Here is a 21,268-nt window from a genome sequence, read left to right as displayed (position 1 = left end):
TATCTCTACACACAAAAAAAGGCACTTTGGGAGGCTAAGGTGGATAGATCAGTTGAGCTCAGGAGTTTGAGACCAGCCTGGGCAATATAGCAAGGCCCTGTCTCTACAAATAATAAAAAATAAGCTGAGCATGGTGGCACATACCTGTGGTCCCAGCTACTTGGGAGACTGTGGTGGGAGGACTGCTTGAGCATGGGAGGCTGAGGCTGCAGTGAGCCGTGATGGTGCCACAGTACTTCAGCCTGGATAATAGCATGAGACCGTGGATGACAGCGTGAGAAAGAAAAAAGGCTAGGCATGGTGGCTCATGCCTGCAATCCTAACCCTTTGGGAAGCTGAGGCGGGAGGCTCACCTGAGCCTGAGGAGGTGGAGGCTGCAGTGAGCTGTGATTGCACTGCTGCGCTCCAGCCTGGGCGACAGAGGGAAATCCTGTCTTTTTTTTTTTTTTTTTTTCTGAGACAGTCTTGCTCCGTCGCCCAAGCTGCAGTGCAGTGGCGCAATCTTGGTTCACTGCAACCTCTGCCTCAGGGGTTCAAGTGATTCTCCTCCCTCAACCTCCTGAGTAGGTGGGTTTGCAGGTGCCCACCACCATGCCTGGCTAACTTTTGTATTTTTAATAAAGACGGGATTTCCCCATGTTGGGCAGGCTGGTCTTGAACTCCTGACTTCAGGTGATCTGCCTGCCTCAGCCTCCCAAAGGGCTGGGATTACAGGCGTGAGCCACTGTGCCTGGCCAGAAATTCTGTCTTTAAAAAAACAAAAGAAAGAAAATGAAAACTCTACATGGTAACACTGATAACCATAAAAATTAATCTGAAGAAAAACAAGAAATCTTGGCCTCTACTGGTGTTTTTGTGAAGGGAAGTTGAAGGTGCTGAAGCATCTAGACACAAGGAAAGAAGCAGGCACACCTTTTGAGTGTGGCTCGTCTCCTCTCAGTTTCGTTAATTAGAAAATAACATTTTGCAGATGACATGATTCTTTATCTAGAAAACCCCATCGTCTCAGCCCAAAAGCTTCTTAAGCTGATAACCAGCCTCAGCAAAGCTTCAGGATACAGATCAATGTGCAAAAATTGCAAACATTCCTATACACCAACAACAGGCAAGCAGAGAACCAAATATGAATGAATTCCTATTCACAGTTGCCACAAAAATAATAAAATACCTAGGAATACAGCTAACAAGGGAAGTGAAAGACCTCTTCAAGTAGAGCTACAAACCGCTGCTCAAAGAAATCAGAGGTGACACAAACAAATGGAAAAACATTCCATGCTCATGGATAGCAAAAATCAATATCATGAAAATGGCTACACTGCCCAAAGCAATTTACAGATTCAATGCTATTACCATTAATTACCATTGACATTCTTCACAGAATTAGAAAAAACTACTTTAAAATTCATATGGAACAAAAAAAGCATGAATAGCCAGGACAATCCTAAGCAAAAAGAATAAAGCTGCAGGCATCACACTATCCAACTTCAAGCTGTACTACAGGGTTACAGTAACAAAAAGAGAATGGTACTGGTGCAAAAACAGAAACATAGACTTATGGAACCTAATAGAGAACCCAGAAATAAGACCGCACACCTACAACCATCTGATCTTTGACAGATCTGACCAAAACCAGCAATGGGGAAAGGAGTCCCTATTTAGTAATAGGTGCTGGGAGAACTGGTTAGCCATATGCAAATACAGAAACTGGATCCCTTCCTTACGCCATATACAAAAACCAACGCAAGATGGATTAAAGACTTAAATTTAAAACCCAAAACTATACAAACCCTAGAAGAAAACCTAGGCAATACCATTCAAGACATAGGCGCAGGCAAAGATTTCATGACGAAGATGCCAGAAGCAATTGCAACAGAATAAAAAATTGACAAATTTAGTTTAATTTCTAATTAAACTAAAGCACTTCTGCATAGCAAAAGAAACTATCATCAGAGTAAACAGACAACCTACAGAATGGGAGAAAATTTTTGCACTCTATCCATCTGACAAAGATCTATCATCTAGCATTTACAACATTATGAGATAAAAACAACCCCATTAAGAAGTGGGCAAAGGACATGAACAGACACTTTTCAAAAGAAGACATACATACGGTGAACAAACATGAAAAAAAGCTCAATATCACTCATCATTAGAGAAATGCAAATCAAAGCCACAGTGAGGCTGGGTGTGGTGGCTCACCACTGTAATTTTAGCACTTTGGGAGGCCAAGGCGGGTGGATCACTTGAGGTCAGGAATTTTGAGACCAGCCTGGCCAACATGGTGGAATCCTGTCTCTACTGAAAATGCAAAAATCAGCCAGGTGTGGTGGCAGGTGCCTGTAATCCCAGCTACTTGAGAGGTTGAAGCAGGAGAATTGCTTGAGCCCAGGAGGTGGCGGTTGCAGTGAGCAGAGATCGTGCCTCTGCACTCCAGCCTGGGTGATAGAGCAAGACTTTGTCTCAAAAAATGTTTAAAAAAATGTAATTTAAATATAGTATTTTCAGTCAGAGACCTAGCCCATATTCATCTAGTGTTGAATTAAGGAGGGTAGGAGACTAGGAGCTGGCATGTAGCTGTTCAGAAGTGTGGCTCCTGAGAAGCTGCGAATAATTTTCTCTCTCTTTTATTCCCTTTTTTTTTGTAGTTAGAAGGGGAAGATAAAATACTTTGATTCAAGAAGAATCTGCTCACTGTGAAGTGTATATCAAGCCACAATTTCCATCAAAAAGTGATTAAGCAGAGGATGGAGAAGAAGGTTGATTCCAGGTGAGTGATGGGACTTGAGAAAAAAATATAACGAATTATGGTTCATATAAAACTGTAAACATTTTGTGTATGAAAAAATTATAAATTATGAGTGAGATAGTAACTATGGGTAAGTTTTTTTTATCATTGATATTTTAAGTTTTTCATCTGTAAGAGAATACACATTTTGTACATTATGTTACAATCAAAAAACATTCTGAGTGCATGGAAAGATCAATCAATAAAATTTGATTCTGAGCAAAAGTATTACTCTCCTGAGCTTTCAAGTTATATCATCAAGGTTGGCTGGCTCTCATGTCTTCTGCTTTTGATCATGGTAGCTTTCAGACTTTTACCTTCAGTTGGCTCTATCTCTCCACTGAAGCTCTCGGCACCTTATATTGTGGCAGACTCTGTATAACTGTCCCTTTCTGGGTTTTGGTAATTGTTCCCTCCCCTCATCTCTTTGGGCCTGGAGGTAGTACCACCTTAGCTTTTACTAGCTTCGGGTTCCTGCATTGTTCCTTGTGGTTCCTCTACACCCACAAGTTTATGAATATACCATCTTCAAATTATCCTATTTTTAGTATGTCATCTATTTTCTTGTGACTTTTCATAGGTTTTATCATTAATGTTACTGGATTTTGTCACATGGTTTTTGTACATTTATTCAGATAATCATGTGGTTTTTGTTCTTTTTTCTGTTAATAGGATGCATTACATAAATTGATTTTTGAATGTTAAACCAGCCTTGCATTCCTGGGATAAATCCCACTTGGTCATAGTGTTTATATGGCATATAGTTGTATTAGTCAGGGTCCTCTAGAGGGACAGAACGAGTAGGATATATGTATATGTGAAAGGGAGTTTATTAAGGAGAATTGACTCACACAATCACAAGGTGAAGTGCCGTGATGGGCAGTCTGCAAGTTGAGGAGCAAGGAAGCCAGTAGTGGCTCAGTCTGAGTCCCAAAACCTCAAAAGCAGGGAAGCCAACAGTGCAGCCTTCAATCTGTGGCCAAAGGCTTGTGAGCCCCTGGTAGACCACTGGGGTAAGTCCAAGAACCCAACAGCCAAAGAACTTGGAGTCTGATGTTTGAGGGCAGGAAACATCCAGCATGGGAGAAAGATGCAGACCAGAAGACTTAGCAAGTCAGCGTATCCTACTTTCCGCCTGCTTTTCCTAGCGGTGCTGGCAGCCATTGGATGGTACCTACCCACATTGTGGGTGGGTCTTTCTCTCTAGTCCACTGACTCAAATGTTAATCTCTTTTGGCAGCACCCAGATACAGCCAGAAACAATACTTTGCATCCCTCAATTTAGTCAAGTTGACACTTATATTAACCATCAGAGTGGTTTTTATATGTTGTTGGATTTGGTTTGCTACTATTTTTTGGGGGATTTTTATGTCCATAGTCATGAGGTCTATTGGTCCTTTTTTTTCTTTGTGGTAATATCTTTGTCTTTGGTATGATGGTGATACTGGTCTCAATGAATTTGGAAGTGTTGCTCTTTTCTGGAAGAGTTTGTAGAGCATTATTATGATATATATTTATTTATTTTTGAGATGGAGTCTTGCTCTGTTGCCCAGGCTGGAGTGCAGTGGTACAGTCTTGGCTCACTGCAGTTCAAGCAATTCTCCGTCATGTTGGCCAAGCTGGTCTCGAACTCCTGACCTCAGGTTATTGGCCCACCTCTGCCTCCCAAAGTGCTGGGATTACAGGTGTTGAGCCATAGTGCTCAGCCTATTATTTCTTTTAAAATATTTGATAGAATTCATCCCTGAAACTGTCTGTGCTTTTTTTTTTTTTTTTTGTAGGAAAAAGTATTTATTTATTTTAGAGACGGGATCTTGCTCTGTCGCATGGGCTGGAGTACAGTGGCTTGATGACAGCTCAGTGCAGTTTCTAACTCCTGGGCTCAAGCAATCTTGCTGCCTCAGCCTCCCAAAATGCTGGGATTACAAGTGTGAGCTACCAAGCCTGGCCTCTTTGTAGGAAAAATTTTAATTACTCATTTAATTTTTTTACTTGTTAGAGTTTTATTAGGTTTCTATTTATTCTTTTTGTTTGTTTTTTGAGATGACACTCTTGTCACCCAGGCTGGAGTACAGTGGTATGATCTCGGCTCACTGCAACCTCTGCCTCCCTGGTTCAAGCAATTCTCCTGCCTCAGCCTCCCAAGTAGCTGGGACTACAGGCATGCACCACCACGTCCAGCTAATATTTGTATTGTTAGTAGAGGTGGGGTTTCACCATGTTGGCCAGGCTCATCTCGAACTCCTGACCTCATGATCCGCCCACCTCGGCATCCCAAAGTGCTTAGTACCTTTTTATGTGTTTATTGGGTATCTAGATTTTCTCTTCTTGAAGTACGTATTCAAGTCTTATTTCTGTTTTTCTAATGAGTTGTATATTGAGTATTTGTACTAATATATAGGAGGTTTTCTGTTTTTGAATATGAATCGTTTGTGTGTTTTATGTGTGATAAGTATCTCCTCCCTCTGCTCACTTCATCATTTGATGAATTAAGATGTTTTAAATTTTAGGCCGGGTGCTGTGGCTTACACCTGGAATTCCAGCATTTTGAGAGGCCGAGGAGGGTGGATCACTTGAGGTCAGGAGTTAGAGACAAGACTGACCAACATGGCAAAACCCCGTCTCTACTAATAATACAAAAATTAGCGGGGTGTGGTGGTGTGTGCCCGTAGTCCCAGCTACTTGGGAGGCTGAGGCAGGAGAATTGCTTGAACCTGTGAGGTAGGGGTTAGAGTGAGCTGAGATGGCACCCCTGCACTCCAGCCTGGGCGACAGAGATAAACTCTCTCCAAAACAGAAAGAAAAAAAAAAAAACAGGCACAGTGGCTCAACCCCTATAGTCTTAGCACTTTGGGAGGCCGAGGCAGGCGGATCATTTGAGGTCAGGAGTTCAAGACCAGCCTGACCAACATGGCGAAACCCTATCTCTACTAAAAATTTAAAAATCAGACCGGGCACAGTGACTCATGCCTGTAATCCCAGCACTTTGGGAGGCCAAGGCAGGCGGATCACCTGAGGTCGGTAGTTTGAGACCAGCCTGACCAACATGGAGAGACCCCATCTCTAATAAAAATACAAAATTAGCTGGACGTGGTGGTGCGTGCCTGTAGTCCTAGCTACTCGGGAGGCTGAGGCGGGAGAATGGCTTGAACCTGGGGGGCGGAGGTTGTGGTGAGCTGAGATCGCTTCATTGCACTCCAGCCTGGGCAACAAGAGTGAAACTCCGTCTCAAAAAAATAAAAAAATAAAAAAAATCAGCCAGTTGTGGTGTCACATATAATCCCAGCTACTTGGGAGGCTGAAACGGGAGAATCACTTGAACCCGGGAGGCAGAGGTTGCAGTGAGCCGAGATGGTGCCACTGTACTCCAGCCTGGGTGACAGAGTAAGTATCTGTCTCAAAAAAAAGAAAAAAAATTTTAACTTAGTAAAATTTGTGTCTTTTCCTTTATAATTAATATGTGTTCTGTCAGGGTTAAGGTATCTATTTCTTCCTTGATGTCATGAAGATATTCTGGTTTTTGTTTTTTGTTTTTTTGAGACAGGGTCTCGCACTGTCACACAGGCTGGATTACAGTGGCACGATCAGAGTCACTGCGGCCTCAACCTCCCAGGCTTAAGCAGTCCTTCCATCTCAGCCTCCCAAATAGAGGCACTACAGGCGTGTGCCACCACACCCAGCGAATTTTTGTATTTTTTCTAGAGATGGGTTTTCATTGCTTTGCCCAAGCTGGTGTCAAACTCTCAGACTCAAGCAATTCGCCTGCCTCGGCCTCCCAAAGTGCTGGGATTACAGGTGCGGGCCACCATGCCTGGCCTAAGATATTCTGTATCATCTTTAAGAACTCATTAATTTTTGCTGTTTACATTTTATTATCCAGACCTCCTGAAATTGACTTTTGTTGATCATGTGAGTTAGAAATCCTATTTCATTTTTTTTCACATGGATATGTAATTAACCCAGCACAGTTTACTGAAAAAACAGCTCTATAGTGCCATTTTTATCATTACTCAAGTGTCCATTAAGGCCAAGTCTGTTTCTTGCCTATGTACCTTGTTCCTTTGGTCAATTTGTTTCTGCTACAAAATTGTGATGTCTTGAATATGTAGCCTTGCAATAAGCCTGATATCCGAGTAAGACTGCTTATCTAACACTTTTAAGAATGTCTAAGCTATTCTTGGTCTTTTGTAATTCTGTGAAAGCTTCAGAATCCACTTGCAAAGTCCTCTTCCTCCCCAAAATAAACTCTATTGTTGTTGGTTTTTTTTTTTTTTTTTTTTTTTTTTTTTTTTTTTTTTTGACAGTCTTGCTCTGTCGCCCAGCAGGACTGGCACAATCTTGGCGCACTGCAACCTCCACCTCCCAGGTTCGGGCCATTCTCCTGCCTCAGCCCCCGGAGTAGCTGGGATTACAGGCACCCACCACCATGCCTGGCTGTTTTTTGTATTTTTAGTAGATATGGCATTTCACCATGTCGGTCAGGCTGGTCTCGAACACCTGTTCTCAGGGTGATCCACCCGCCTTGGCCTTCCAAAGTACTGGGATTACAGGTGTAAGCCACTGTGCCCAGCCCTCTCTTGGGGTTTTAACTGAGGTTACTTTGAATCTATAGATCAGAGTAGGAAAAATTGACATCTGTATTGTACTGAGTTCTCCATTTTGCCTATAAAATTATTAGATTTACTCCTATGTTTTGTATTTGTGATGCCATTTGAAAATAGTATATAAATATATGTAATTGTTTTTTCTTTATTGCTAGTTTATAGAAATATAGAGTTGACCCTCATTTATTTGGTTTTTCTCTCTTCCTGATCAGTTTCACTGGCGGTCAACTGTATTAGTCTTTTTAAGGAACCAGCTTTTCTCTTTGATCTTCTTTGTTTGTTTTCTCTTTGTGGCTGCTTTTCTTAGAAAACCCTGCTTACAAGGTTGACCCTTGGCTGGTGTCTGGAAACTTAAGATTTCAGAAGGGTTCCCACCATTCCCTAACTGATGAATAGTTAACTGGACCTACACTGTTGTGTGTTCATACAGTGTTGTTTATGCTGAGTACTAGCACTCCCTCTAGGAGGCTGGAATTTTGGTATGTGTTAGGCAGAGGGTGCCTGTCTGACCAGCCCTCAGTAAAAGCTTGGGTACTGAGTCTCTAATAAGCTTCCCTGATATGCAACACTTCTCACGTGTTATCACAATTCAGTGCTGGAGGAATTAAGAGTGTCCTTTGTGATTCCACTGGGAGAGGATTCTTGGAAGCTTGCACTTGGTTTCTGCCAGACTTTGCCCCGTGCCCCTCTTCCCTTTGCTGATATGTTTTGTATCCTTTTGCACGAAGATCAAAGAAAAAATCATAATGGAAGTTAACAGATACGTTGTAATGCTCATAAAAATACTATGTATCAATATATGAAATACAACTACAGTCTTGGTTAGAGGAATGTATAATGGGTTTAATGCATTTAATGTATACCATTAAATGCATGTATAAAGAATTAAGACTGAAAGCCAGTGAACTATGTATCTATCATTTTTTCCTTTTCTATTCTTTTTTTTTTTTTGAGGCGGAGTCTCGCTCTGTCGCCCAGGCTGGAGTGCAGTGGCGCGATCTTGGCTCACTGCAAGCTCCGCCTCCCGGGTTCCCGCCATTCTCCTGCCTCAGCCTCCCGAGTAGCTGGGACTACAGGCGCTGCCACCACGCCCGGCTAATTTTTTTGTATTTTTAGTGGAGACGGGGTTTCATTGTGTTAGCCAGGATGGTCTCGATCTCCTGACCTCGTGATCCGCCCGTCTCGGCCTCCCAAAGTGCTGGGATTACAGGCTTGAGCCACCGCGCCCGGCCTTTTTTTTTTTTTTTTTGAGACAGAGTCTTGCTCTGTCACTCAGGCTGGTGTGCAGTGGCATGATCACAGCTCACTGCAGCCTTGAATTCCTGGGTTCAACAAGTGATCTTCCCATGTCAGTCTCCCATGTAGCTGGGACTATAGGCATGCATCACCACATCTGGCTAATTTTTTTTTTTTGAGCCGGAGTCTCCCTGTATCTCCCAGACTGGAGTGCAGTGGTGCGATCTCGACTCACTGCAAGCTCCGCCTCCCGGGTTCACGCCATTCTCCTGCCTCAGCCTTCTGAGTAGCTGGGACTACAGGTGCCCACCACCACGCCCGGCTAATTTTTTTGTATTTTTAATAGAGACGGGGTTTCACCTTGTTAGGATGGTCTCGATCTCCTGACCTTGTGATCTGCCCGCCTCGGCCTCCCAAAGTGCTGGGATTACAGGCGTGAGCCACCACACCCGGCCCTTTTTTTTTTTTCTTTCTGAGACACAGTCTTGCTCTCCCGCCCAGGCTGGAGTGCAGTGGAGTGATCTCGGCTCACTGCAACATCTGCCTCCTGGGTTCAAGCAATTCTCTTGCCTCAGCCTCCCGAGTAGCTGGGATAACAGGCATGTGCCACCACGCTCAGCTAATTTTTTGTATTTTTAGTAGAGACAGGGTTTCACCATGTTGGCCAAGCTGGCCTCCAACTCCTGACTACAGGTGATCCACCCACCTTGGCTTTCCAGAGTGCTGGGATTACAGGTGTGAGCCACTGTGAGCAGTCTAATTTTTAAATTTTTTGTAGAGATGGGGTCTCTCTGTGTTGCCCAGCTGCTCTCAACTCCTAGCCTTAAGCAGTCCACCCACCTTAGCCTCCCATAGTGCTGGGATTATAGGCATGAGTCACTGCCTGCCAAAAATTTTTTTATTTTAAAATTTTAATTAATTTTGAGACTGAGTTATGACACTGGCTATTTTTTGTATTTTTGGTAGAGATGGGGTTTCACCATGTTGCCCTGGGTGGTCTTGAACTCCACCTGCCTCAGCCTCCCAAAGTGCTGGGATTACAGGCATGAGCTGCCGTGCCTGGCCAAAAATTATTTACTGATAAATATAACACAAATACAGAAAACAGCACCAAACAAGTGGGTGCCCTAGTGAATTATTATATGGCAGACACCTTTGTAACCACCACCTGTTTAAAAAAAAACAAACAAAAAAAAACGTAAGACCTTGGCAGTCATTTCTGAGCTTCCTTCCAAGCCCACTGACTGCCCCACAGAGAGTAAACTACTAACTTGACTTGAATGGTAATTACTTTCTCACTTTTCTTCATGGTTTTATTACCATTTGTGTATCCTTAAAAACTATATAGTTTAGCTTTGCTTGTGGGTTTTTTGAGCAGGATTATAAGCTACTTTCTTTTTTTTTTTTTTTGAGATGGAGTCTGGCTCTGTCGCCCAGGCTGGAGTGCAGTGGCGTGATCTCAGCTCACTGCAAGCTCCGCCTCCCGGGTTCATGCCATTCTCCTGCCTCAGCCTCCCGAGTAGCTTGGGACTACAGGTGCCCGCCACCATACCCGGCTAATTTTTTTATATTTTTAGTAAAGACAGGGTTTCACCGTGTTAGCCAGGATGGTCTCGATCTCCTGACCTTGTGATCTGCCCGCCTCGGCCTCCCAAAGTGCTAGGATTACAGGCGTGAGCCACTGCGCCTGGCCTATAAGCTACTTTCATTGTTTTCTTTATAGTTACCAACATTTTTTGGATTTCCTAAAGTGGTTCTATATTGCTTTTTTAAAATTCATTGAGATATAATTCACATATTATACAAGTCATTCATTTCAAGTGTGCAATTTGATGGCTTTTATAATATTCATAGAGGGTTTTTTTTTTTAGTTTGGGATATGACCTCTGTTGAACTCACCTACCAGAGTGGAAGTAATATGTGTGCAAAACCAAATGTTTGTTGATATAACTTCTGCATCATAATTAAAATACAGGCAGTATCTAAAAAATAGTCATCTCAATCAAAATCCACTACTTCCATCTGGGCATGGTGGCTTATGTAATCCCAGAACTTTGGGAGGTTGAGGTGGGAGGATTCCTTGAGTCCAGGAGCTCGAGACCAGCCTGGGCAACATAATAAGACCCCATCTCTATATAAAGTAAAAGAAAAATAAAAATAGCCAGGTGTGGTGGCGCATGCCTATAGTACCAGCTACTCAGGAGTCTGAGGTGGGAGGATCATGTGGATTGTTCTACTGCATTCCAGCCCGGGCAACAGAGCCAGACCCTGTCTTAAAAAAAAAAAAAAAAAAAAAGTAGAGTTCAAGACCAGCCTGGGCAACACAGTGAGACCTTATCTTTATTAAAAAATTTTTTTAAAAATTAACCAGGTGTCATGGGGCATGACTGTATTCCCCTGGAATCGCGAACAGTAGAGAGCTGTTAGATTAATTAGAGACCTGAGATAATAAGAAATCCGGGCATCCTTTACATAGTCTTCTGTTGTTCTTTCTTCCCAGAGACTTGCGAATGTGTGGAATGACACCATCACCAGCAATTGTAGCCTTGCTAAGACAGTCCAATTCTTTTTCACTAATAGCAGGTTGCAAATGATGAGGGGTAATAGCTTTACCCTTAAATCTTTTGGTGCCTTTGATGCCACTTCAAGTATCTCTGCAGTAAGGTATCCAAGGATGGCTGCACTGTTCACAGTGGCAGTCACGCCCACACATCCATGACTGGTCGTCCTGCATTTCAGATGTCTGTCTATGAATACGGCCCACTGGGAACTGTAAGGAGGCTCTCCGTGAGCAGGAAACAGCCACCTTTGTCCTGGCCTTTCCAGTGTCCTTCTCAGCCTTACCGCCACCCTTGCAAATTCTGCCGAAGCTCAAACAAGGCAGAGAAAGGGCTAGTCAGACACACGGTGAGATCCTACCACCTACTGCTTCATGGCACGGTGCTTCTAACTGTCCAGAGAGTTTATGTTTTTTGTGTGTGGTAAAATATATATAACGTAAGACTTACTATTTTATTTTAATCTTTTTTTTTTTTTTTTTTTGAGACAGATTCTCACAGCCCAGGCTGAAGGGCTGTGGTTGTGATCTTGGCTCACTGTAACCTCCGCCTGCTAGGTTCAAGTGCTTCTTGTGCTTCAGCCTCTCGAGTAACTGGGACTGCAGGCATGTGCCACCATGCTCGGCTAATTTTTTATATTTTTAGTAGAGGCAGGGTTTCACCATGTTGGCCAGGCTGGTCTTGAACTTCTGGCATCAAGTGATCTACCTGCCTTGGCCTCCCAAAGTGCTAGGATTACAAATGTCAGCCACCGCACCTGACCTTTTTTTTTTTTTTTTTTTGAGACGAAGTCTCACTCTGTCACCCAGGCTGGAGTGCAGTGGCACATTCTCTGCTCACTGCAACCTCCGCCTCAGGGGTTCAAGCGATTCTCCCACCTCAACCTCCCAGGTAGCTGGAATTACAGGCACGTGCCACTACGCCCGGCTAATTTTTGTATTTTTGGTAGAGACAGTGTTTCACCATGTTGGCCAGGCTGGTCTCGAACTACTGATCCACCTGCCTCAGCCTCCCAAAGTGCTAGGATTACATGCATGAGCCACCACACCTGGCCTATTTTAACGATTTTTAAGTGTACAATTTAGTGCCATTAAGTACACTAACAATGTGTAACCATCACCACTATCCATACCCAAAACTTTTCATCATCCCATGTGGAAATTCTGTATTCTTTAAATGGTGTCTCCTCATTCCTCCTACCCTAATCCTTTATAACCTTTATTGTACTTTGTTTCTAAGAATTTGCTTGTTCTAGGTACCTCATGTAAGTGGAGTCATACAATATTTTTCCATTTGCGTTTGGCTTATTTCACTTAGCATAGTGTTTTCAGGGTTTCTGTATCAGAATTTTATTCCTTTATTATTACTATTATTATTATTTTCTTTTGAGTGAGATGGAGTCTCGCTCTGTCACCAGGCTGGAGTGCAGTGGTGTGATGTCAGCTCACTGCAACCTCCGCCTCCCATGTTCAAGCAATTCTCCTGCCTCAGCCTCCCGAGTAGCTGGGACTACAGGCATGTGCCACCATGCCCAGCTAATTTTTGTATTTTTAGTAGAGACAGGGTTTCACCATGTTGGCCAGGATGGTCTTTATCTTTTGACCTTGTGATCTACCCACCTGGGCCTCCCAAAGTGCTGGGATTACAGGTGTGAGCCACTGCGCCTGGCCTTTTTTTTTTTTTTTTTTTTTTGAGATGGGAGTTTTGCTCGTGTTGCCCAGGCTGGAGTGCTGTGGCACGATCTCGGATCACTGCATTCTCTGCCTCCCGGGTTCAAGTAATTCTCCTGCCTCAGCCTCCCGATTAGCTGGGATTACAGGCATAGGCCACCACACCCGGCTAATTTTTTGTATTTAGTAGAGACAGGGTTTCACCATGTTCGTCTCGAACTCCTGACCTGAGGTGATCCACCCACCTCGGCCTCCCAAAGTGCTGGGATTACAGACGTGAGCCACCGTGCCCGACCAGGACTACTATTTTTGAAGACCAGACTGGCAGGGCTTTTGCTGCCCCTGCAGAGACAACTAGATTCAGATCAACAGCATTTAGTTTTCTGGAACACTGCACAGGCCATGTTTGATCAACCAGGGTGAGCTGACCAGTTACCATAGTTAAAGAAGGGAGGAGGTAGGAAGGCAGAGGCAGACCCACCATTCGCTGTGTGTAGAGAAGATAAGTGGAGTCAATTGCTTTTAATTCATGGATTTTTTTTTTTTTTTTGAGACAGAGTCTCACACTGTTGCCTAGGCTGGAGTGCAGTGGCGAGATTGCAACTCACTGCAACCTCTGCCTCCCGGGTTTAAGCAATTTTCCTGCCTCAGCCCCCTGAGTAGCTGGGATTAAAGCGCCCACCACCACGCCCAGCTAATTTTTTTGTATTTTTAGTAGAGATGGGGTTTCACTGTGTTGTCCAGGCTGATCTCAAACTCTGACCTCGTGATTCACCCGCCTTAGCCACCCAAAGTGCTGGGATTACAGGCATGAGCCACCGCACCCAGCCTAATTCATGGATTTCTACTTTATCTTTTTCCTCCTTGAAATCAATTGTTTGGGAATCAGTTGTTTTGTAGCACTTTCTGCAATTTGTATTTTACCAGTTGCATTCCTATGTGCATTTTTTAAAATTCTTTTTTAAAATTTATGAATGTTTAATATAATTGTACATATTTATCAGGTACGTAGTGATATATCAATACATATAATGTGTAGTGATCAGATCAGGGTAATTAGCATATCCATCACCTCAAACATTTATCATTTCTTTGTTTTGGGAACATTTAGTATCCTCCTAGCTACTTGAAACTATACATGATTGTTAACAATAGTCATCCTATGGGGGTATAGAATGCTAGAATTTATTTCTCCTATCTAGTTTTAATTTTGTGTCTTTTAACAAATCTCTCCCTGTCCCTCTTTTTCCTCTACCCTTCCTAGCCTCTTGCGTCCTCTGTTCTACTTTGGTTTCTGTAAGTTTTAGCTTTTGCACGAGTAAGAACATGAAGTGTTTAACTTTCTGTTCCTAGCTTATTTCACTTAATATCCTCCATTTCCATCCATGTTGCTGCAAATGACAATATTTTACTCTTTTTTATGACTGAATAGTATTCCATTTGTGTGTATATACCACATTTGCTTAATCCATTCATCTCTCGTTGGACACCTAGATTGGTTCCATATATTGGCTATTGTGAATAGTGCTGCAGTAACCATGAGGGTGCTGCTGTCTCTTTGATGCACTGATTTTCTTTCCTTTGGATAAATGCCCAGTAGTGGGTTTGCTGGGTCATGCAGTAGTCCTATTTGTAGTTTTTTGAGGAACCTCCATACTGTTCTCCATAGTGGCTATACTAGTTTACATTCTCACCTACAGTATATAAGTGTTCCCTTTTCAGCTGGGCGCGGTGGCTCACACCTGTAATCCTAGCACTTTGGGATGCCGAAGTGGGCGGATCACGAGGTCAGGAATTCGAGACTAGCCTGGCCAATATGGTGAAACCCTGTCTCTACTAATACAAAAATTAGCCGGGCTTGGTGGTGCGCACCTGTAGTCCCACCTACTTGGGAGACTGAGGCAGAAGAATTGCTTGAACCCAGCAGGTTGTAGTGAGCCGAGATGGCGCCATTGCACTCCAGCCTGGGCAACAGTGAGATTCCATCTCAATAAAAATAAAAATAAAATAAAAAAGTGTTCCTTTTTCTCTGCTTCCTTGCCAGCATGTTTGTTTGTTTATTTATTTATTTATTTATTTTTTTTTTTGAGACGGAGTCTCGCTCTGTCACCCAGGCTGGAGTGCAGTGGCCAGATTTTCAGCTCACTGCAAGCTCCGCCTCCCGGGTTCACGCCATTCTCCTGCCTCAGCCTCCGGAGTAGCTGGGACTACAGGCGCCCGCCACCTCGCCCGGCTAGTTTTTTGTATTTTTTAGTAGAGACGGGGTTTCACCGGGTTAGCCAGGATGGTCTCGATCTCCTGACCTTGTGATCCACCCGTCTCGGCCTCCCAAAGTGCTGGGATTACAGGCTTGAGCCACCGCGCCCGGCCTATTTATTTATTTTTTTTGTCTTTTTGACAATAGCCACCTACCTAACGAGTAAGATGACACCTCATTGTGATTTTCATTTACATTTTCCTGATAGTGATGTTGAGCATTTTTTCATATATTTGTTAGCCATTTGTATGTCTTCTTTTGAGAAATGTCTATTCAGAGAATTTGCTCCCCCTACTTTTTTTTTTGAGACAGATCTCACTTTGTCACCCAGGCTGGAGTACAGTGGTGGGATCTCAGCTCACTGAAACCGCTGCCTCCCAGGCTCAAGCCATCCTCTCAGTGCAGCCTCCAGAGTAGCTGGGACTCCAGGCACACACCACCATGCTTGGCTAATTTTGTGTAGAGACAGGATTTCACCATGTTGCCCAGGCTGATGTTAAATTCCTGGACTGAAGCCATCTGCCCGCCTCAGCTTCCCAAAGTTGCCCCTTTTTTAATTGGATTTTTTGTTTGTTTTTTGCTGTTGAGATGTTTGAGTTCTATGTATATTCTGCGTATTAACCCCCTGTCAGATAGTTTGCACATATTTTTTGTAATATTTGTAATCCCATTCTTTTTTTTTTTTTTTTTTTTTGACATGGAGTCTTACTCTATCACCCAGTCAGGAGTGCAGTGGTACAGTCTTGGCTCACTGCAACCACCACCTCGCGGGTTCAAGCGATTCTCCTGCCTCAGCCTCCTGAGTAACTGGGATTATAGGTGTATGTCACCATGCCCAGCTAATTTTGTACTTTTAGTAGAGATGGGGTTTCACCATGTTGGTCAGGCTGGTCTTGAACTCCTGATCTCAAGTGATCTGACTGCCTTGGCCTCCCAAACTGCTGGGATTACAGGCATGGGCCACTATGCCCGGCCTGTAATCCCATTCTATAGGTTGTCTTTTTACTTGTAGATTGTTTGCTGAGCAGAAGCTTTTAAGCTTGAGATTATCCTGTTTGTTTATTTTTGGTTTTGTTGCCTGTGCTTTTGATGTTTTATTCGTAAAATATTTTCCTAGACTTTTGAAGTATTTTCATAGCTTTCTAGTTTTGGGTCTTACATTTAGGTCTTTGATCCATTTTGAGTTGATATTGTATAGGGTGAGAGGTAAGGGGTCTGGTTTCATTTTTCTGTATGTAGATACTCACTTTTCCCAGCACCATTTATTAAAGAGGGTGTCCTTTCCCCAGTGTTCTTGGACCCTTTGTCAAAAATAAATTGGCACTGGGTGTGATGGCTCACACCTGTAATCTCAGCACTTTGGGACTCCAGGACAGGTGGATCACTTGAGCCTAGGAGTTCAAGACCATCCTGCGCAATGTGGCAAAACCCCATCTCTACAAAAAATTAGCCAGGTGGTAGCATGCCCTTGTAGTTGCAGCTCCTCAGGAGGCTGAGGTGGGAAGGAAGATCACCTGAATCTGGGAGGTTGAGGATGCAGTGAGCCGTGATTGCATCACTATACTCCAGTGGGGCAACAGAATGAGACTGTGTCTTAGGTAGATAGGTAGGTAGGTAGGTAGGTAGGTAGATAGATAAAGTAGCTTAATACTTGATACTCTGTTCTGTTCCATTGGCCTGTGTGTCTGTCTTTATGCCAGTACCATGCTGTTTTGGTTACTACAGCTTTGTGGTTTATTTTGAAGTCTGGTGATGTGATGCCTCCAGCTTTGTTCTTTTTGCTCAGCATCGCTTTGGCTAGTTGGAGTCTTCTGTGGTCCTATACAATTTTTAAGATATTTTTCCTATTTATGTGAATAATGTCACTGGTATTTTGATAGGGCCTGTGTGCATTTTAGCATGTTCTTCTGTCCTCTGTTCTCAGTCTTTTTCTGCAAATTGGTAAGTGGATTTAGAGACTTAATCAGAGTTAAGTTTTATTTTTTGGGAGTAGTACAAGATAGTTTTATAGAAGCAAAGCAGTGAATGGTACCATACTCAAATATAGATACCTGTATTAGATCGTTCTCATGCTGCCATGAAGAAATATCTGAGATAAGTAATTTATAAAGGAAGGAGGTTTAATTGACTCACAGTTTTGCATTTCTGGAGAGGCCTCAAGAAACTTGCAATCATGGTGGAAGGGGAAGCAAACATGTGCTTTCTCACATGGCGTCAGGAAAGAAAGTGCAGAGTGAAGTGGGGGAAAGCCCCACATAAAACCATGAGATCTCTTGGGAACTCACTCACTATCATGAGAACAGCATGGGGGAACTACCCACATAATCTCATCACCTTCCGTGAAGTCCCTCCCACAACACGTGGGTCTTACGGGACCTACAATTGAAGATGCAATTTGGGTGGGGGCACAGCTAAACCGTATCAATACCTATGTTTTGTTGTTCTTATTGTTGTTGAAACAGAGTGTCACTCTGTCGCCCAGGCTGGTGTGCAATGGTGAGATCTCAGCTCACTGCAACCTCTGCCCCTTGGGTTCAAGTGATTCTCGTGCCTCAGCCTCCCAAGTAGCTGGGACTACAGGCGTGCGCCACCACACCTGGCTAATTTTTGTATTTTTAGTAGAGACAGGGTTTCACCATGTTGTCCAAGCTGGTCTCAAATTCCTAACCTCAGGTGATCCACCCACCTTGGCCTCTCAAAGTGCTGTGATTACAGGTGTGAGCCACCGCACCTGGCCATCAATACCTATGTTGGAACTATCGGGGAGTTTTATTTTTTTCTTTCTTTCCTGTCCTGTCCTTTCCTGTCCTTTCCTGTCCTGTCCTGTCGCCCGGGCTGGAGTGCAATGGCATGACTCACTGCAACCTCCACCTCCCGGGTTCAAGCGATTCTCCTGCCTCAGCCTCCCAAGTAGCTGGGATTACAGGCACCTGCCACCACACCCGGCTGATTTTTGTATTTTTAGTAGAGATGGCATTTAGCCGTGCTGGCCAGGCTGGTCTGAAACTCCTGACCCCAGATGATCCTCCTGCCTCAGCCTCCCAAAGTGCTGGGATTATAGACTTGAGCCATTGTACCCAGCCAAGACCCTGTCTTTAAAAAAAAAAAAAATTAGCTTGCTTCTACCTTTTGGCTGTTGTGATTAATGCTTCTACCTTACTTTTTATAGTTACCCCATGCCCTGCAAATATGTTCATGCTTGACTTTCATTTCTTTAAACATATTCTTTTTAGCATGTACAGCTGTGTGTGTGTAAAGAAAAAGGGGTATGTGGGAACAGTCTGTTCGTTCTTCACAATTTTGCAGTAAACTTCAAATTGTTCTAAAAAAATAAAATCCAGGAGTCTGAGTGTGGTAGCTTACACCTGTAATCTCAGCATTTTGGGAGGCTTAGTTGAGAGGATTGCTTAAGCCCAGGAGTTCAAGACCAGTCTAGGCAACATAGCAAGACTCTATTTCAAGAAAACAAAATTTTTTTGTTTTTTTAAAAATATTAAATATTAAAATATTAAATATTAAATATTAAAATATTAAAATTTTAAATATTAAAAATTAAATAAAAAATTTTAAAAGTATATTAAAATGTGTGTGTGTGTGTGTGTGTGTGTATGTGTATATATATGTGTGTATGTGTGTGTGTGTGTGTGTGTGTGCTTTAGCCTCAGTGCAGATACTCTGAAGCAAGAGATCAAGAGTGAAATCAGGCCAGCAGGCCAGATACAGTGGTGCATGTCTGTAATACCACCACTTTGGGTGGCTGAGGCAGGAGGATTACTTGAGCCCAGGAGTTTGAGACTAGCCTGGGCAATATAGTGAGACCCTGTCTCTAAAAAATTAAAAATTGGCCGAGCACAGTGGCTCAAGCCTGTAATCCCACCACTTTGGGAGGCCGAGGTGGGTGGATCACCTGAGGTCAGGAGTTCAAGACCAGCCTGGCCAACATGGTGAAATCCCATCTCCACTAAAAATACAAAACTTAGCCGGATGTAGTGGTGGGTGCCTGTAATCCCAGCTACTAGGGAGGCTGAGGCAGGAGAATCGCTTGAACCCGGGAGGTGGAGGTTGAGTGAGCCGAGATCACGCCACTGCACTCCAACCTGGGCGACAGAATAAGACCTTGTCTCAAAAAAAATAATAAAAATAAAAAATTAGCCAACCATGGTGGTGCACGCCTGTAGTCTCAGCTACTCAGGAGGATGTGGTGGGAGGATTCCTTGAGCCCGGGAGTTCAAGACCAGCCTGGGCAACACAGTGAGACCTTGTCTCTTAAAAAAAAAAAAAAAATTATCAGGACACACTGGTGAGCACCTGTGGTCCTAGTTGCCTAGTTGCTTGGGAGGCTGAAATGAGAGGATCACTTGAGCCTGGGAGGTCAAGGCTGCAGTGAGCTGTGGTTATGCCACAGCATTCCAGCCTGGGCAGCAGAGTGAGAACCTGTCTCAAACAAAAGAAAACTGTGTTAGGCCTGATGACTCCAGGGGGTACCCCTCAGCTCTGTATTTCCTGCCTAGAGCTGACCCAGCAGTACCCACCTCCAGTGGCTGGCCAATATTTCTGTCAGATTGGGCTGCTTATTATCTTTGAAGCATAGGTATTGTCAGTCTTGATGAGCTTATCTGTTTAATTTTGCTTGTATGTTAAAAGTATTTGCATCACATGCAGAGATAACTTTATTCTCTCCTTGCCTCCTTCCTCCTCACATTTAAGGTATTTTAGGGATGGTGCAGTTAAGAAACCTTATTCTGCAAAGACACTGTCCAACAAGAAGTCTTCTGCATCCTTTGGGATCCGGAGGGAGTTACCTAGTACCAGTCACCTAGTGCAGTATCGTGGCACACATACTTGTACCCGACAGGGCCGGTTAAGAGAACTGCGCGTCAGGTGAGCTTTTGAGTGGCCACCAGTCTACGGATACTTTTCTCTTGTTCTGCCTTCTTGGTTAAAATGAGGGAATGATTGTTATTCTCCCATCACAATTAGTTGGAGATCTTGATGCCTGTTCTTTATAGTAGAATGTTCAGATGAAAAGGATATTCAGGAATCTGCAGACATAAAATCTGTCATTGAGTGTTTTCATTTCTCCACTTGTGCCTCGCAATATGACGCTATCAAGATTCTTCCAGAAAAAGTCTAAACGTGTAAACGTGGTCCAAGAAAGAAGGAACTACTCTTTTTTGCTACTCTTTTTTTTTTCCCCCTGGATTTTCTGGTGAATTCTAGAAGAGCTGTAACCCTTCTGCTACTCTTGATTAGGTATATTAAAGACATGCATTTTTTAATTCAAAAATTTATCAGGCCTGGTGCGGTGGCTCACACCTATAATCCCAGCACTTTGGGAGGCCGAGGCAGGTGGATCACCTGAGGTCAGGAGTTCGGGACCTCATCTCCACTAAAAATACAGCCGGGCACGGTGGCTCATGCCTGTAATCCCAGCACTTTGGGAGGCCGAGGCGGGTGGATCACGAGGTCAGGAGATCGAGACCATCCTGGCTAACATGGTGAAGCCCCATCTCTACTAAAAATACAAACAATTAGCCAGGCGTGGCGGTGTGCACGTGTAGTCCCAGCTACTCGGGAGGCTGAGGCAGGAGAATGGCTTGAACCCGGTAGGCGGAGCTTGCGGTGAGCAGAGATTGCGCCACTGCACTCTAACCTGGGCGACAGAGCAAAACGCTGTCTCAAAATAAAAAAAGACAAGCCACCTTTGTGTGTATACCAGGCACTGTGCTAGGTACTGAAGGTACTATAAAACACCAATTTTTGCTTTCAGGGGCTCACAGTGCAGAGGGAATGACAGACACCCTGTGAGCTGATCACTGTGATATGGTGTCACATTACAGGAGGGGTTTGAGCAGAGTACTGAGAGTACACAGCTACTCACTCTGTTTACATTGGAGAAGGTTCAGGATTAGTGGGCATTTGCCAGGCATTTTAGGTAGGAAGAATAATATGAACAAAAGAATTATGATGTACTTCCTGTACCTCAGTTCTGAAGTTTTTATCTCTTCGTTGACAATTTATATTGAAAATATTTTTAAAAAATAATCTGCTTGATTTTAGCTTTATAAATCTCCCCCATCCTATGCCCTGTTTGATGCAAGATTAGCTATGATACCACCTTTTGACTCATACTAACGTCCCTCCCTCTGAGACCTTAA

The 21,268-nt window shown here is 43.5% G+C and overlaps 1 protein-coding gene and 1 pseudogene across 33 annotated transcripts in view; one reads left to right on the top strand and one right to left on the bottom strand.

Annotated features, from left to right (window-relative positions):
* The window catches only part of SFI1 (SFI1 centrin binding protein), a 115,366-nt gene that overhangs the window by 4,850 nt on the left and 89,248 nt on the right, over window positions 1–21,268 (top strand). For 19 of the 33 annotated variants that reach the window (XR_013399246.1, XR_013399239.1, XR_013399240.1 and 16 more), the window contains exons 2-3: window positions 2,646–2,767; window positions 19,818–19,991. Coding sequence is in view for 23 of the 33 variants with exons in the window: in XM_028827786.2 (XP_028683619.2) it covers window positions 2,745–2,767; window positions 19,818–19,991 (197 nt within the window). In the remaining 10 variants the exon portion in view is untranslated. The remainder of the gene's footprint in view (window positions 1–2,645; window positions 2,768–19,817; window positions 19,992–21,268) is intronic. The other 14 variants (XR_013399243.1, XR_013399247.1, XM_028827793.2 and 11 more) reach the window with 3 other exon arrangements.
* LOC107000626 (histone H2A.Z pseudogene) lies at window positions 10,916–11,559 on the bottom strand (annotated as a pseudogene).

This window comes from Macaca mulatta, chromosome 10, assembly GCF_049350105.2.
Source record: "Macaca mulatta isolate MMU2019108-1 chromosome 10, T2T-MMU8v2.0, whole genome shotgun sequence".
Classification (NCBI taxonomy): domain Eukaryota; kingdom Metazoa; phylum Chordata; class Mammalia; order Primates; family Cercopithecidae; genus Macaca; species Macaca mulatta.
This window is presented reverse-complemented; position numbering and strand designations above follow the sequence as displayed.